Source organism: Ahaetulla prasina, chromosome 2, assembly GCF_028640845.1.
Source record: "Ahaetulla prasina isolate Xishuangbanna chromosome 2, ASM2864084v1, whole genome shotgun sequence".
NCBI classification, from domain to species: domain Eukaryota; kingdom Metazoa; phylum Chordata; class Lepidosauria; order Squamata; family Colubridae; genus Ahaetulla; species Ahaetulla prasina.
Genome location: NC_080540.1, coordinates 81,076,795 through 81,095,545, shown reverse-complemented (window position 1 = coordinate 81,095,545; position 18,751 = coordinate 81,076,795). Strand labels below are relative to the sequence as shown.

Sequence of the window (18,751 nt, the reverse complement as noted above, 5' to 3'; positions counted from 1 at the left end):
GAATAGAATAGAATAGAATAGAATAGAATAGAATAGAATTTTTATTGGCCAAGTGTGATTGGACACACAGGAATTTGTCTTGGTGCATATGCTGTCAGTGTACATAAAAGAAAGGATACCTTCATCAAGGTACAACACTTACAATACTTAATGATAGTCATAGGATACAAAATTTAACACTTAATGATACAACACTTAGTGATAGTCATAGGCTACAAATAATCAATCAGGAAACAATATCAGTATAAATCGTAAGGATACAAGCAACAAAGTTACAGTCATAAGTGGAAGGAGATGGGTGATGGGAACGATGAGAAGATTAATAGTAGTGCAGATTTAGTAAATAGTTTGACAGTGTTGAGGGAATTATTTGTTTAGCAGAGTGATGGCATCCGGGGAAAAAGTGTTTTCCTCCTTGAGTTACTTTTAAAATAATAAAGATGGGGTTACTAAACATACGGTAATTAAATGTTGAAGACAATCTGATGTCCCTCAAATTCTGTAGAAAATAGAAGCTTGAAAAAAATGCAATTGTAAATCACCTTCTCTGAGGAGATGGCTGTTACCTAACTAGAGAGACATGAAGCTATTTTAGAGATTTTAAAAAAAGAATGTCAGCCAACATAAAGAAGGAGGCAGCTAGATCTGCATACCAACCAAGTTATCCAGATTAACCCAAGTGTGAATTTCCCCTTCAAAGGTATCTGTTAGGTATCTTTGAACTTTGAATGAAGATGTTTGTTTTAAAACAATAGAAAACAAAACTCCTAGAAAGACCTATTATTAGCCCTTTAGGCTAGAATCACCCTTAAAAGATCTTATAAATCAAACAAATGCAAGTTTAGTTACATGTCAGAAAATTAAAATATATTCCCAGCCTCTTTGGTGTTGTCTGAAAAATAGAATGCTTTTGAGCATACAGAGAAATGTCATCCAAACTAAACTATAAAAAGAAAACTAGAAATTATAGTGTCTTCCTGAGTTTTCTGAATATGTTACCAATAGATGCATCTGATTCTCCTCAGATGATTTCCAGTTATATAAATGATAGTCTTTTACGTTCTTGGCTTGAAATGTTAGAAATACCGGGTTATGACTGTTTTGAAAGTGAGAAAAAATCATTTCCCTACCAGTCTCTCTGCTCTGTGAACAAATTAAAATATTTACCTGATCTGCAGTCTTTTATGTTTTAAGGCTGTAAATATTTGAACTTTGGTTGATACTTTTCTGAAAGTTCCTGTTTAGAAGCTAATCCACAGTTGCCCTATTGTGAGGAAGAATGGAGGTTACTCAAAGGTTAGTTCTCAGGTTAGTTCTCATTCGTACCAACAGTCTTCATCATTAGTCATTAAATGCTGCTTATCTTCTCCATTCTTCACCCCCTTTTCTTTCTCAATAAGGCACTACATTTTTTTCTGCTTAAACTGTGTAGGTTAGCCTATTTAGAAACCTATTGCGTCATGATATTTGAAATACTTAGTGCAGCAAGAACTTTGGTAAATTAGAGCTTGCTTCCCTAGATTTACAGATACCACAATCCAGTACAGACTTGCAATCTGGATTTAAATGATGGTCAAACTGTAGAATTATATCACTTGCACAGCTGGAATCATCTTTAGTCCTTCTCTGTAGACTACCAATAGCTCTACTTTAAAACTATCTTGGGGATACAACTTTGCGCAATTCCTTTTGCCAAAAAATAAAAATAAAATCCAAATTTGTCATGAAAAAGGGTCATCCTGAAGGCGTGTGGCTTATCTCAAATTTTAAGACTATGAATTTTAAGAAAGCCATAAAACAACAGTGATGGGAGCGTGTGGCCAGTCACAAATATCCTATTAGACAGAAGAAAGGATGGATAAAATAAAGGCAAGTGATTTCTCCAAACACCTGGGTGAAAGGTGTAAGTAGAACAGCATACACCCTCCCCATTCCTCTTGTATCTCCAGTTTTTGCTTCAGCAGGCCTACCATTCCATCAACAATATTTCATTTCTCCCAGTCCCCTCAAATTAATTCATTATTCTGCCTTTTAAACTCCTATGAACATGAACCATCTCCACTGCCAAAGCAAACTCACACATCCCATCCTGCAGTGCACGAAAACTGTGCTGAAGATCCAGTGCCTGTGATTTTGCCTTCTTGGAACACACAACTCTGTGCAGACCTTCTATGGATACAACACTGAATGGTGGGATTCATTCCCACAAGATGTGATATTTAGATGAAATCGTGCCAGATGCCATTATCAGATGAACATGGTCTATCAGTTGTTATGCACAATATCAGAGGAGGGACCCGTCAAAATCAGTTGGAAGGCAATAAGAGTAGAAGAATGTTATTGTGCTTTCAGGAAGTGCCACATTTGCTGTGGTCAGAAGTGTGCCTTTTGCCTAATTCAGGAGGCTGTGGCAGTACTCAGAAAGCAGAGGGAAAGGTATTCCAGCTCCTTGTGTGATCATTTAGGATGGATGTAGCATACTTTAGGTGCTCTCAACATGATCATAACCATGATGATGGTTTTAGAAAACTGCAGTTGTTGGTACAGGGTTTTCGGGTTTCTCCTGCAAATTTTCAAATTTTAAAACAACTTTTGTAAACGAACATTCTGTAATCACAGGAATGTTTACTTATTACAATAGGCAGGTGCACGTACTTTATTTCTACTCTTTTAGTTTAAGACAGGGAAGGAAAAATAACCAAGCAAACAGGCCAGCAAGCAACCCAGCTCTAATTTTGAATGTCTTTCATTTGGGCTTCCCGATTTCCCCAGAGGATTCCAATCTTGCAGGGAAAGTGGAAAGAGACTTCATTCTTCTGTTAGAGGTTTAGACTGCCGATCCTGCAAGCAAAATTGCTTTTCAGAGTACCGTGTGAAGGCCACATTTCAAATTGTTTACAATAGTGTGGCTTAGGTGTACAGATAGTTGTTTTTTGAATATGATCGTTGTTTGCATTTCTAAAAAGGTAATGTGTAAATACATCTAATTAAGGCAGAAAGAGAGCAAAGAGGAGGGAGTCAAGCCCAGTCTGAAAATGGAAGAAATATTTTTATTTCTTCCTCCTCCTGTTTTCAATTAATATTTGATGCACCTATGGCTTTTTTTTAAAAAAAAAATCAGTATCCTTTGTGGTTCCCGTATTCCAATGTTCAGAAGGTGAGGTGTTTTGTCAGCTTGTTCAGGTAGTCTTAATTGGGCTGTCCTCAAAGGACCGTTTATGAATGTGAGCACACAGCTGCTAAATTTGGGAATGATGCAAATAGAAGCAAAGGGAATATGAAGCCAAATATTTTACAGGGAGGCGTGTTGCTAGATGGCAAAGGCTTTCTGACTTACCTGGCTTTAATAGCTGAATGTCACAAATAACAGCAGGTGCACCAACTCTGCCACTTGGCTGACAATTGACGTGCTCCAATTTAAAGGCCTTAAGGAGAGCACTTTGGATCAGCAGCTGGCACCTGCTCAGCTCTGCTGAGGTTGTTCTGTCTGATCTACTGCATTCATCAGCAAGTCTAAACTCTCCCATAGGCCTTGAGGTCTTCCAAAGAATGTGCTTTATTGCTCAAGCACTATGCATTGGTTGCTCAATTTTTTATTTTTTATTTTTTGCAATGGCTCTACTAGATAACATGACTGCTGCAAAGGGTGATGGAGAACCTGCTGGGATTGCCAGCAATCATTGAAGACATTTCGGCAGATTTCAGTTTATGATGCAGGAATTAAAAATTTAGCACCTACCCAAATCTCTACATCTGTACAGAAGTTACAGTGGTGGCAGCCTGGCTCACATAGTTTACCTCTTTTAACTCTCATCTTGTACAGATTCATTTTTAATCCATCTCTGTGCTGCTTTGGTTGCTTATATTGACTTGCATTTTTTAGTTTTTATAAAAATCGGCTCGATAACCATCTTGTAAAGCTTCCCTGAAAAATTCTGCAAAAACCAATGTGATGAAACCATGATTACAACTCCCTCTTAAGGTAGGCCAGTTACACATATTAAAGTAATGCTGCAACCCCCCTTTCTCTTTTAATCCTGGCATAAGGCCCAGAATAATTTTCTTCTTAGGATTGGCTAGTAAGTACTATAGTTAGAGATCTCCTTTCGTTGTGGACAAAGCCAGCTTGCTTTTCACTGCCCCATTAGGCACGCCAGGGTAACATACCGGTAGTAGAGGCTTGCCACAGACTCGCCACTGTACAATTTAGCTTAAGATCCAGTTAAAAATACTTCCCTAAAAATCAAAGAAAGGGGCAAAGGGAGAAAAAGAAAGAATAGAGGAAAATAAAGTGGTAATAAGATGTTTGTTATCCTTTGCTAAGTCTCTTGGAAACGAAGCTGCATATTTGCACATTTGGCCAAATTTTTTTTTAGCATGGAACATACTCGGATATCAAAGAATGGCGTGCTGAAAGAAAAGGAAACTTATTCTGTATTTGTTATGATTAGGCAGGATAGACCAACACCCCCTTGGATAAGCTGTAGGCAGGAAGGCAATCTTAGCACCCTTTGCAGCTTAGGATATTGTGGTAGGAAGATTTTAACGAAGAAGAAAAAAGATTGCTTTCTGAGCTGCCTAGAGCCTCAAAGACATCAAAGGATTTACCAGTTTCCATGTCTGAAACTGTTTTTATTTCAATGCCCTGAGCGGAATGAGACTCGCTGTGAGGATTGTATTGTTTGCGTGTTTGTTTTTATTGTTTTTTTTTAATGAAAGAAAAAATACTAGGCAAGACCATTCCTCCATAATAAAGGAAACATGACAGAGAATACTTTCAGTCCACGTACACTTCTATCTCCTTGGCATCTGCTATAATACATAGAGATGGCTCAGTCTGGCACTGGCAGTACTATAATATTTAAGTTTACAGAATAACAGAGTTGGAAGGAACTTTGGAGATTTTCTAGTCCATGGGTCTCCAACCTTGGCAACTTTAAGCCTGGCGGACTTCAACATCCAGAATTACCCAGCCAGCAAAGCTGGCTGGGTAATTCTGGGAGTTGAAGTCCTCCAGGCTTAAAGTTGCCAAGGTTGGAGACCCCTGTTCTAGTCCAAAGCCCTGCTCGAGGAGGTGACCCTATACCTGCACCTCTACTTATACCTTTGAAGACTAGGTCTTCTCTGTCACAGACCTTCAAATACTAGGAAGACTGCTGTCATGACATCCCTACTCCTTCCCATCACTAGACTAGACCAGGGGCCTCCAAATTTTTCAGTCCAAGAGCCCCATTGGGCATTTTGCAAACTTTCAATTGTTGGGGGAATCAATTTTACAAATGAGTGAATAAAATTTAATTGAATAAATGTGTTTTATTTTGCTCAATGTGATACCCCCCCACTTCTTTCAGAGAAACACAGGGAATCCTACTTCTGTTTCCAAACAATGGTGAATACAGCCCTGCCTTCTCTCCCTGGTGGGTTGTTTGGAAAAGATCAGAGCAGAGCGCAAGGGAGGAGACGGGTGGGCTGGAAGGAACCTTCTGGAGGACCAGATGTAGACTGCAGGCCCGTAGTTTGGAGATCTCTGACTAGACATTCCCAGTTTCCAGAACCGTTCATCATGTAGTTTAGCTTCCAGTCCCCATCTTTGCTGCTCTTCTCTGTACTCTTTCTAGAATCTCAACATCTTTTTTGTATCCTGTTGACCAGAACTTAGTATTCAACGTGTGGTCTTCCCAGTGCAGTATCAAATGATACTAACACATTTGAAAGTTTTGGAGAGACAACTTGATGATGAGTAAACCTTTGGACTATTTGAGTTGTAAAAGATGTTTGCTTTTTGGCGTTAGTGGTTTGCCTTCTTGCTGAACGATAGCTTCAATCTAGCTTACTTGTAAACATTGAAGGAGTAGCTCTAGACTAAAGTTTAATGAGCAGGAAGACAGGGCCAATAGCAGAAGCATCTCTGGCTTAGTTTATTACAAAATCACCTGTTTATTGAAACTTAAAATAATTTGAAACTTGAAATAGTTTATTCAACTTTATTGTCTGTCTGAAATAGTCTGTCTGAAAATAGAAACCAGTCTTTTGTTAATAAAAAAAATAGGTGTTCTGTAGTGAACACAAACTCCTTTTAAGTGCATATTTTGCTTGACCACTCTGAGATTGGGAAGACTGAAAAATATGACTTAGCAAAGGTATGGGTGGCCACCATTCAGGTGTGTCCCTTAGCTATATCATTGCTTCCACGCACTATTATCTTTTAAGAAACTTCTTTGGGAATAAATAAGTTTACTACATATGTTATTTAGCAAAAAAGTATAAGGGCATAGAGAAAAACAAGAGTTGTGACCACTCCCATTTCTCCTTTGTTTATTAGCATTGGAAGGGTTTTTGTGATAGGTTCCATTAATGATGTCTTCATGTTGGGAATAACCTCTTTCTTTCCTCGCAGCTCACCCCCGGGGGCAAGGCAGCCCAGGCAGGGGTTGGAGTTGGGGACTGGGTGCTCAGCATTGATGGAGAGAGCACCAGCACCATGACTCACATTGAAGCCCAGAACAAGATCCGTGCCTGTGGGGACAAACTCTCCCTCAGCTTAAGCAAGTAAGTAGCTCTTACGCTGATGCTGGGATTTTTCTTTTAGGAACATAATGTACATGTTGGAATAATGATGACTTGGTTTCATCTAGAGGTTTATTTCATTCAGACTCAGTCCTTTTGGATGGCAGCTGCTTGCCAATTTTAATGTTGGTATTTAATAAAACAAACAGCCACCTGCCTGAATTTTACATCCTGAAGGTAAAGGCTCCTGAGTCACACCAAACTGAGGGAAATGTAAGCTGCATGTTCTATTTTTTTCCCCATAGGGCTTCCCAGCCATCATATTCCCTGTTTAAAAACTTAAACTAAAGTAATAAGCACTGTAGAAAGTTTTAGATCAGAGCATCTGGATTTTTAAACTAGGACTCCAGTTGTTTCTGAAATAAAGGTTCATTAAGATTAACAGGAGAGAAATCTATCTATCTGGCTCAGAGGTGGGTTTCAGCAGATTCTGACCAGTTCTGGAGAACTGGTAGCGGAAATTTTGAATAGTTCGGAGAACCGGTAGTAAAAATTCTGACTGGCCCCACCCCCCATCTATTCTCTGCCTCTCGAGTCTCAGCTAATCAGGAGGAAATGGGAATTTTGCAGTAACCTTCCCCTGGAGTGGGATGGGAATGGAGATTTTACAGTATCCTTCCCCTGCCACGCCTACCAAGCCATGCCATGCTATGCCCACCAAGCCACACCCACAGAACCGATAGTAAAAAAATTTGAAACCCACTACTGATCTGGCTGCTTGAATTAGTCCATGTATTGCATTTTACCTTTTAAGCCCCCAAGAATCTGAATGATAAAGCAATGTACAAATTTAATATTAATAACAATAATAGCCCAAACAGTGGCAGCTCAGTGTCCAGAATTGTTAAGCATATTGTAGAGCCTGTAGACCATTTCCTGAATAACCAGTGTGCCTCTGATTCCAGATGTGCATTTTCCCCTGCAGAAAAAGGCTTAGACTGACTGTCTTGCAATAGCGTGACTTCACGTGGATTTCAGCCAAAGTATCCAAGCTGATTTCAAGCTACACAAAAGGGATTCCTAGGTGAAAACAGGTGTGGGTTTAAAATAATAAACAATTAATAAGCGAGGTGGTGCTGGTTGGTATTTCCTGAAAGTTAAGAGGCAGAGAAAATGCCTGCCAAAACAGCCTTGCTTGTTAATTGTTTATTATTTCAGTTCCACACCTGTGAAACATAGCATGAAAACATTATAGCCAGAATTAATGTGGGTTGGCCAAAGCATGCTAAATAAAATTATTTTTGGATGAACACAAGTGTTTGTTGTTGGGTTTCCTTATAAGGATAGCTTGGAAGCTGCAATTGGTACAGAATGTAGTGGGATTACCCTGTTATTTGCTATGAATTCTAAAATCCTTAACAGTCTAACATTCATAATTTAGTTATCTGTATGAACTTTATGATAGGTGCTGGAAACTCTGTTCTTATCACTGATGGACTTCTTAAACGTGATGCAAAAATTATGAAATGCTATCCTAAAAGGCTTTCTGATCTCAGAAAAGCAGTTTAGCTGTCTTTAGTAGAGTGACTTTTAGGTTTTAATTTTTCTGCTTTCTGTTTTATAACACAAATTTGATTGAAGTTTATGTTAATATAAAATACAAGTGAAAATTAAGACAATTGGGAAAGTGGGGGAGGGAAAAGGAAAAGGGGAAAAGATGTGAGAGAAAGAAAGAGAAACAACTTTATCAGTTCAGTTAAGATATAAAGTAAAGTTACAATCTCAGCTTTTTACTTTTTTATAATTAGTAATTAGTAATACCAATTCTATAACAACAAACTAATCTAAGCATCAAAACCCAGTTAACTTTCCCCCCCGTTTCGAGCACAAAATCCAGAAACAGTCTCCAGGTAGAGACTGCTCTGCCTGGTAAGGCCTGTTATTAAGAACACAAAGCCTGCAATTACTGCAGGTTCGAGCCCGGCCCAAGGTTGACTCAGCCTTCCATCCTTTATAAGGTAGGTAAAATGAGGACCCAGATTGTTGGGGGGGCAATAAGTTGACTTTGTAAATATATACAAATAGAATGAGACTATTGCCCTATACATTGTAAGCCGCCCTGAGTCTTCGGAGAAGGGCGGGGTATAAATGTAAACAAAAAAAAAAAAATTGGATACATTTTTAAATTTAATTTAATTTTGCCATCTCTGCCAGTTCCACCACTTTTTCCATCCGTTCTTTCATTGTGGAAATTGACATATGTTTCTATTTTTTGCATATATAAAATTCTAGCTGTAATCAACATGTATAACAAAAACAAGATCTTTATCCAATAATCCTAAAAGACAAACTGCTTTCACTTATATATTTCTTTTAAGAATCTTCTGGATTAAAACATAAACCTGGCCTCGGAATTATTTTTTTTGTTATCTTAATTCTGCAGCAGCTTTATTAATTCTCTTACCAATTGGTGCAATATCTGCTTGTTGCTGTGATTTCCTCCTGCATAAAAATCTAGATAATATAGAATTAATAAAATATGCACTGTACGTGTAATATGTGTTCTTGAAAAGAACCATGTTTTTTGTCATCTGGAAAAAGGAAGAGTCATCTAACAGGATTTTTTTCCAGAAAGATAACATGAACTCAAACAATCCTTAATTGCAATACAAAAATGGCAATAACTGGGGGGGGGCGGGGGGGGGGGGACGGATGACAACAATAAAATTTACTTCATGTTGTAATTTAAGGAACAATTGATATAAAATGTTTTAAATATGGTTTATGACTCTATCAATAATTTTCAAGTTGGATAAATCAGTGCTGGAAATGTCACAACAAAGAAGGAACATTTTATCACATGTGGTGGTTATGCCAAAAACTCAAAAGTATTGGAAAGCAATACATCAAAATATTCTAAAAATCCTAAAAATAAAATTTAAACTGAAACCACAAACATTTTTATTGGGTACAATCCCAGAAAAAAAAATAAACAAAAATGTTACCATTTAGTAAGAAATGTGCTGACAGCAGCAAGAACAAATTTGGCACAATGTTAGAAAAGGGGGCCTTTGCTGACGGTATCAGATTGGGAGGCCATAATTGGAGAATGTGCAGCAATGGCAAAATTGACAATATATATTCATAATGGAAGTCTGACCAAATGTGTGCAGTAATGATTTCCATATAGACTGTACAGCCGGGCAAATGTAGACATTTGGAATATGGTTTTAAGGAAGGAGGTTATGAGATTAATGAAAAAACATAGATGAAAGAATTGAAACTAGATAGCCTTACACATTTAATGTAAAAGCATGTATACTGTATCTACATTGTGGTTAGTAGTTGGGGAAATATCTGAAAGGGAAGTGGAGAACGTGTTATTAGAAAGTTACCCATAATGTTTTTTATGTTTTATTCAAGTTAAATCATTGTTTCTTGTGTGTTAGTCAATTGTCACTATCCATTGTAGTCTTTTTTAAAAAATCCAGTTTGTCAGGATTCTGTCAGAAAGCAAAAGCACGGGAAAGCACATATACCTGATTTATTTTACTTTCATCTTTTGTCCCCTGTTATTTTCAGTCTGCAAAAGCAGGTTAACCTGTAGAGGCAATCCTTGTTTAGCAAAGGGGGACCAGTCACTTGGTTGTTAAGCAGAGCAGTTGCTAAGTGAAACCACTAACGTGCTTACAGTTTTTCTTTGCTTTATAGACCTGTGAAGGTCATAAATGATGATTGCTTGCAAAGTAACAAAGGTAACAATGGTCGCTATCCAAGGCAGTCATTAAACAAGGACTATAGAGTCTCTGCTACTGTTTTGGCAGTATGGAAGTACATAAGAGTATGCAAATACCCAAAGTGATATTTGCAAGAGAGTGATCTGAACTGATAAAATTATTTTTTTAAAAAGAAAGTAGGTTAGAATGCAAAGGAGAAATGTTATTTCTTCACTGAAAGAATTTCCAGACAGTCTGGAAAAAACCCAAAAACAGATGCACTCACTGAACTGTCTAAATTCTTATGACTGTTCTCTCCCAAAGCTTCCTTCCAGATGCCTTACGGTGTGAGAGGAGCTGGATTGCCTATACTAATTTGCTTTAGCTCTCCATGGTTACAGATGGTTGCAGCTACGTAGCTCTCTTGCAGCAGAGGGGCTGACTTGCAAAAAGCTTTGATTGTAAATTGTGTAGCTGAATTCAACTTCTTAGGCCAGTGCCTCTGTTAACAACATTTTTTTTCTCTTCCAGAGTCCAGAATCTCCTAGGCAGACCTCAGAAGGTGCGTGCGCAGCTGTTTTTTTTTTCTCTCTCTCTCTCTGTCTCTCTCTCTCTCTCTCTCTCTCTCTGTCTCTTTGGGAAACTGTGAAATAAGGTTGGAGGTGATCTCCTAGCCTCTCCTAGAAGCTACAAAGGAAACTGCAATACGTAGATACATAATATATTTTGAAAGCAGGATAATAAATGTCCATATATAGCTTGGGTAGAAGTGTGAAAAATATTCCACACTTTGACAGCTCTGACCATGAAACATTTTGCAACCAAGCCAGACGGACTTTGTTCAGATAGTTATTTTAATACCCAAAAGAATAGTAGATATAGGAGACTTCAGCTTCGAAGGTATGCAGTGAGCCTTCTTAGCCTAAAATGGACATCCATGCTGAGTTTCTGAATAATTCCAATTGGAACTTCTCGGCAATCAGTAGAAATGCTTTCTTTTTTTTCTTTTTTGCATTTGATTTTTGATAAGCTACCAGGAGTTTTTCTATGAGGGAGATGAGCAATCACTAAATATGATACAGATAGCCCTCAACTTACGAACACAATTGAGGCCAACATTTCCATCGCTAAGCGAGGCAGTTGTTAAGTGAGTTTTCCCCCATTTTATGATCTCTTTTGCCACAGTTGTTAAGCGACTCACTGTAGTTGCTAAGTAAATCATTTGGTCATTAAGCAAATCTGGCTTTCCCCATTGATTTTGCCTGTCAAAAGCCAACTGAGGAGGTTAGAAATGGTGATCACATGACTTCAGGACAGTGCAACTGTCATAGATACATGCCAGTTGCCAAGCATCCAAATTCTGATCACGTGACCATGGGGATGCTACAACAGTTGTGCAAAAACTGGTTATAAGTCACTTTTTTCAGTGCCGTTGTAACTTTGAACGGCCACTAAATGAATGGTTGTATGTTGAGGGCTACCAGTATATAAATAAATTAATTAAAATTCTCCTCTCCTTATACATTTTTAAGAATTAATCTGGTGCTTTAATCTTATGTAAATGTGATGTTCTGATACAGGGTGGCAATTTAAAGAATTGTAGAATGCAGTACCTTTTTTCCCGTCTTGAATTTCTGGCTTACTGCTCATTGTTAGCTTATTTTTAAATTGTACTTCAGAACTTCCCGAAGTCAGAAATTGGACATGGGCATTACCCTGGTGCAGCTGTGTGCGATTCTCAAAGACAAAACGGGGATATAAACTTGAAGCTACAAGTAGGGCCACGTTGATCCCTAAATTGGGTCTTTGCTTCACCCAGTAGAGAGGCAAACGGTCAGATCCTGCCCTTTCCAAGGTCTTGGAAGGGCTGCCCTGGAAGGATCCCCATTCATTTTTTTCAGGTCCATGGGTGGAAGAGGGAAATGAGACGAGGGTAGATAAAGAGACACGCATGGTTTGTTTTTGCTCCTTAAAACTTCAGCATGTGCCCGTGTCCTCTTTCCGCTGTTTGGATGGACGGCAGCTGATTACCTTGCACACCCTCTGGGCAGCCTACGTAGAGGGGCCCTTTCTGCCCCTGAAGGGATTTTCTGAACAAGGCAGTGCCTGCTTAGGAGTAGACGGATAGAGACAGAGACAGAGACGGACCACTGGCTTATGTTACAGCTGCTCTGTGCCAGCTTGTATTTGGTGCTCAAAGAAGAGTCCTGAAAGGCCTGGCTTCCATCTGGGACACTGTGGCCTCTAGCTCTGCCTGATTATTGGGTGCTCTTGCATGCTGCTTGCCATGCCAGCTTGGGCATTGTTGTTTTGTCTTTTGTCTAGGATGCACTCCCTTCTTCTCAGCCCCCCAAATACAACTTCACTCCCAGTTCTGCCCTCAACAAGACAGCCCGGCCCTTTGGGGTTAACCCTGTTCCAAATTCTGAGCCTGGGCGGGTGATGAAACCCGTGCGGTATGTTCCCCCTGCATCCGACTGCACCACACAGCACAATGGGTATGTTGCTGTGCTTCTGGCCATCTGGGGTGGGGTGTGGGCGGGGGTAGCGATGCGACTGTGAAACTCTGCACACTGGCCCTCCTCTATACACCTGTGCATGTAAACTTGTGCATGTGTGGCTTTCCACTGAGGGGCGCCTGGTGGGTAAGACTGTCTCTCCTCCCCATTGAAAAATGTGAACCTCTGATGTTGCGGTGACCTCTTGTGGCTGGAAATGATATTGCAATTCCTGAATGCAGGATGCCAGACTGGCAGCCCAGTAAATTGTGATTTTAATGATCACATCTCACTTTTTAAAACTTGAGTCTTCTTATATGTTCTGGGAAACCCAATAGATGACGTTGGAAACATAATGCAATGTCCCAGGGAAAATGTTCTATTGTACCAATAATTCTTTTTACCGACCAATCCTAAATAATTTTTACATCAGATAGTTTGATTGCAGTGATAGCATATCATAGCAAGTCAGCTGCATCTACACATTCATTATTCTCTGCTTATGAGTTATATATTCTATTTTTATAAAATAGAGTAAATGTACTTTCTGGATGTCTTTGAAATTCTCCCTGGTTGCAGGATAAATATTTCTTGATCTGAAAGACAGGCTTAGAGAAATAAAGATCTGAAGTACAGTGCTATTCAGCCTAAAGCTGCACATTTCAGAGAAGACACCAAGAAACAGACTTGAGAAGCCAAGATGTTTTCCGATGAATGAAGAAAAAAAATACCATTCTTTTAAACTGAGATTTCTAATTTATGAAGAAAAATGTTAAAATGAAAAAATGCACCTTACAAAGGAAATGCACGTAAAATACAAGATTTACATGCTGTGGCATCTCGTTGTCCCAACATTAAACTGGTAGTTCTATCTTTACCCCATGTGGGAGAAGTGGGGATTTAAAAAACAAATGTCTTTTGGGCTGTTACCTTTTTTATTTTTCACTTTCCCTTCTGTGGAAATTTTAGGTTCTTCTCGTTAGCTTTGCAAATTTTGACCAGAGCAGGATCAAGAGACTAAAGAAACAAGCTGTTCAGTTAATGCAGAAAAATGAAGCCTGAAGGGTACAACTAGTGGAAAGGATGCTGGATGGATGGGGATTAATTCAGTAAAATTAATAAGCTTCAGAAAAGGAGAGGGGAAAAGAATATGTTTGGAATCAGCAACATTGGCCTGCTTTTTCTGCCAGGATGAGCTGCTCATGTGTGGAAGACAGCCCTAAGTGCTTACTGCATGCAAGTTGTTGGCAGTCTTTGTTATTTGTGATATTGCTAAAAATAATGATGCTTTAGTTGAGCTCCTCTAACTTGGTGCATTCAGCTGGTTCTTACTTTATTTATTTAAGCTAATAAGTGGTACTGGTGGAATAGTGAGAATAGCAATAGAAACAGAACTTAAGACTTATATTTATATGCCAGTGCTGTATATTCTTAGTTGTTTCAGTATAACTTCTTTTCTTTAGCAAGGAAAAGCTTTCTGTGCAACAGTTAGTACAAAAGGAGTTGTGATGACTCACTGTGAACTGATCAGATCTTTCTTTGTAGTTTTCAACAAAGGGCTTCTATAAACTTTCTGTCACTTGCATGTAAATATAACTATGGAGGACTGTTCTTAACTTGTTTGGAGATGAGAGTTTTTATGTAGTAAGCATTTTCTTCTTTGGATGGGAGGCTCTTGTCCTAGATTTTGCTTGGGATCGCACCACACCACATCCTTAGCCAGCATTATTGTAACAGTGATTACACCTGTCATGATTTAATGTACTCTTTCTCAAATTGGTGCCCTCCAACTATGCTGAGGTTTCAGTTCCTGATATTCCTGATTAAGTGGGGTGTCATGCTAGAGATAAGAAAAGTATCCAGGGATGGAAGGGGTGTGAATGGCATCAAAATGGTGGGCGTGGCTGGGTGATCACAGCCTTGCTCCTTTTTACCTGCCTACAGTGCATGTTAAAAAAGGGGTGGGCTCCAGTCATCTTGCTGTGCCTGCCATTCTGCTGCTTTGACTCCCTTGTGGATTCTCTCTGATTGAAGGCTACCTGTCTCTTACCCAAAAGAGAAATGGGGGAGCATTGTTTTCTCTGCCTTCTGATTCTAATCTGTCTGCCTTTCCTGTCTTTTTTCTCTTTCCCTCTTTTTCTCTCCTGCAGGCACAGAATCCTGACAAGTCAGTAAGCTTTTGGTCTTCTCTGTAGACTTTTTTTTTTTTTTTTGCTAATTTGCATGATGTTTTTTATGTTGGGTTTTCCATGTCGGGTTTCCCACTTTAGGGGGGGGAATGGTTATGACAGGAGTGGGAATTCTCTAGCTTTCCTAGAGAAATCTTGTTTTGATTGGTGGGGGGACGATGACAGAAAGTTTCAAAGCCCACAACAGGCTTAGATGGGAAGAGCTTTTTTTACCTAAACAAGAAAAGCAAAATTTGTACTTTCTTGACAAAATCCTTTTGGGTCATACTGGAACCCCTTTGAAGTCCCATTTTCCTGGAAATAAGTGGAGATGAAAAGACCTCTTTATATGGCAAGAAGCCACAGAAGTTATTCTAAGGTCAAGGTTGCCAAAATATTTGATTTCTAAAAGAGGATTCTGGGGCTTCTGCCTGCGGCTGGAACAGCAGTCTGGTGCAGCTCTTCCTAGTCTATATTCATCTATAACTGTGACTGCCTGACCTAGATAAGAGTGAGGAATTGGTGCTAAATTTGGCAGGGAGCTTGTGGCTTCTCTTCTCCCCAGTGAAGCTGCAGATATCTCTGGGGACATAAACTGCTCCCCTAAGAGCAGCAGAGATGTAAATGTTCTTGCGATGTTGGGAGGAAATAATATTTCTTACCTCATTGGTATTTCACTTTCTCTTATCCTTTGCTGCTCCTATCCTCAGTGTGACTGCTCACCCACCTGAGGTGAAGGCTGTGTCCCCAAATCACCCCCCACCTGATTATGGAGATTACTACCTGGAAGACCAGTAAGACTTGGGAATGGGGTCCGGGGCTAGGATGGCAATGTCAGTAATGTTTGTATTGCATGTAGATGTTCTTGCCTCATAGCTTGCAAATGTTCCTCCCAAAAGTTATGAAGAACAATCTCTGAGACACCCATAACTACAATTCAAGTCATCTTTTTTTTTTTACTCAGGTTAAGGGGGTATATTAGAGCATCACCTGGTAAACTAGGCCACTGTATGACACGGAAGGGCCTGCCTCTCACGAAGTTAAACATTAGTCCAGCTAGCTCTCTGACTGCTTAATCTAACTGCACTGGAGTAGTCTGTTAACAAACTCAGTGCTTTGTCAACTCAGAATCAACATCCTATCCCATGAAGCAGTTCATATTTAACTCCTGATTACAGTTTAACTGTTGGTTATTCCAGTCCTTGGAGGAAAAAATCCAGTTTTTCCCTCTTAAGGCGATTCCTTTGTGGGATCAGACATTTCCAGGTTCCTCTTTCTTGGGTCATTCTTTAGACGAGGATTGAAGAGTTCTTTCTTTCTTTCTTTCTTTCTTTCTTTCTTTCTTTCTTTCTTTCTTTCTTTCTTTCTTTCTTTCTTTCTTTCTTTCTTTCTTTCTTTCCCTTCCTTCCTTCCTTCCTGTAAAAAGTTTTTTTTATTTTTTAATTAAGTTCATGCTTTCTTTGATGACCCAGTTTTCTCTGATGCTTTGCATGTCCTTGGGTTTGTAGTCCCGCTCAACCAGGCCCTAAAGGATGTGAAGCATCTTCCTTCCCTCTTCCCAGCCAGATTGCAATTTACAATTGCAAATGGCTTCTGTTGTGTTTATAATGGACAATCAGAAGGTTTTTGGTGGTGTTCAGGGTAGGAAGCACTAGCTTTTTGTAGCCTTTCTGTAGAGTGGGGTTGCTAGAACACACCCACATATACCTCACACTCTCACACGCACACACACACCACCCCCACACAAATAGTCTTTCTTTGCTTCTCAGGATTTTTGAAGGAATTTCTTACACTCTGCCGGCTGTTCTGGCAGACATTTTCAAGCCCTTGCTCTGGCCTGCAGAAGGATTTCCATGCATTGATTGGCTTGGGGGAAAAAAAATAAGGTCTGAACTTCGCTGATGTTTAACGGACGAGTCTAGAGGGAACAAAATGAGATGCAGCTCACAAGAAGAGCTGTATGGGCAGACACTCTATGTTTAAAGCGCTTGCTTTTCAAGCGGCCACAGAAAGGGCTGAAGACTGATGCAGAAAGGACCTAGAGTAGATCACCTCATAGCTATCCCTTATATTCAGACTCTTCATATTCGGTAGCAGTACAATCCTACACTATCAGAGGTGAGAAAATGGCCGCAGCTTTACATCAGGGATGATAGTCCCAAGGCTTTCTGATCGTGTGGTGTGCGGCTCCTCAGATGCCATCTATATTCACTGCCAAATAGCTCTTAGAAACTAATTTGTCACTGATGCTAACAGTGACACCCCAGCTCCCTAGACCCTCCCCAGCCAGATGATCACCCCCCCTAATTAGTCCCCTGATAGAAAAGCTTCCCTTCTGCTTGAAGGAAGTGCAACTAGGATGGCTTCTTATTTCCTCCCAGAGTCTGCTCTGCCTAGTCTCCCTTCCTCCCAGCAAGTAGAATCACGGATGTGGGGAAGGATATTAAGCAGCCTTCGTAGCCTTCGCCCTCCAGATCTGTTAAGATATTGACTCTCAGGACTGTCAGCCATGTGCAGTTCTAGCTGATGTATTTCTTTAGCTACAGAAAACTAACCATTGTAGACAAGGGACTGATGGGGTGAGCTTCGGGATCCCATTACTACTACTGAAGGACAGGTTTTATTTATCCGGCCCTTTAGAGTGGCCATGTCCTGATCCATCGCTGTGTGTATATGTGTACGTGTGCGTACGTTTGGGTGCAATGCATGCCTGGCAACTGCTGTTTTCAGTGCAGTTCTGGCTGAGTGCCCTGGTCTGTTTGTAGGCACTCTCTGCGGCTGGTGAGCCTGCCGGCTTTCTTCCCCAGCGACGCCAGTAAAAAGAGACTTATGGAGGACACAGAGGACTGGCGACCACGGACTGGGACTACTCAGTCTCCTTCCTTCCGCATTCTGGCCCATCTCACAGGCACAGAATTCAGTAAGTGTCCCTTCAGTGGGAACTATGTAAGGGGCACGGCAAGCTTTATTTTCCCATCCCTCTTGAGTGGCCAGTTCCCGCTAGAGATTTAAGGGAAATCACAAGCTTTTCGTATCTGCCACTTCAGGAAACAGGTGCAGTGGTGCCTGAGATTTGGTGACAGCTCTGGTCCTTCTCTCAATCGGTCTCCGTGGTCAGAGACAATTGTTTGCGTTCCTCCTCCTTCTCCTCCCTCTCCTCCTCCTCCTCCTCTCCCCCTCCTTCTCTTCCTCCTCCTCCCCTCCCCCTCCCCTTCCTTCTCCTCCTTCTCCTCCTCCTCCTCCTCCTCCTCTTCCTCCTCTTCCCCTTCTTCCTCATCCTCCTCTTCCCCCTCCTCCTTCTCCTCCTGCTCTTCCTCCTCCACGCGGTATTCCTGGGGATGCCCCCTTGGCCTCGTGCAATCTCTCTGGGGATGCAGCTAAATGCTCTGCAGCAGTGTTGAAATCCAATTTTTTTTACTACCGGTTCTGTGGGCGTGGCTTGGTGGGCGTGGCAGGGGAAGGATACTGCAAAATCTCCATTCCCACCCCACTCCAGGGGAAGGATACTGCAAAATCCTTATTCCCTCCCCACTCCTGGGGGAGGGAAATTGCAAAATCTCCATTCCCACTCCACTCTGGGGCCAGTCAGAGGTGGTATTTGCCGGTTCTCTGAATTACTCAAAATTTCCACTACCGGTTCTCCGAACCGCTCAAAATTTCTGCTGCTGGTTCTCCAGAACCTGTCAGAACCTGCTGGATTTCACCCCTGCTCTGCAGGCATCTCCTTCTGCTTCCCTCACTCCAATTGCTATACCTAGGCCCCACCTCTCTTGGGGGTAGCCTTAATTCTTGCTTTTTCTTTCCATCTACCAACCTGATTGTCCCAAACTCTGATCCTCTCTCTTTCTCCTTTCCTTCTGCT

The 18,751-nt window shown here is 40.6% G+C and overlaps 1 protein-coding gene across 4 annotated transcripts in view; it reads left to right on the top strand.

Annotated features, from left to right (window-relative positions):
• PDLIM7 (PDZ and LIM domain 7) overlaps positions 1-18,751 on the top strand; it is a 62,960-nt gene that overhangs the window by 28,312 nt on the left and 15,897 nt on the right. The window contains exons 3-7 of one of the 4 annotated variants that reach the window (XM_058167618.1): positions 6,398-6,549; positions 10,755-10,785; positions 14,872-14,888; positions 15,600-15,683; positions 17,655-17,809. In XM_058167618.1, coding sequence (XP_058023601.1) covers positions 6,398-6,549; positions 10,755-10,785; positions 14,872-14,888; positions 15,600-15,683; positions 17,655-17,809 — 439 coding nt within the window. Of the gene's footprint in view, positions 1-6,397; positions 6,550-10,754; positions 10,786-12,548; positions 12,722-14,871; positions 14,889-15,599; positions 15,684-17,654; positions 17,810-18,751 lie in introns of all 4 variants that reach the window. The other 3 variants (XM_058167619.1, XM_058167616.1, XM_058167617.1) reach the window with 3 other exon arrangements.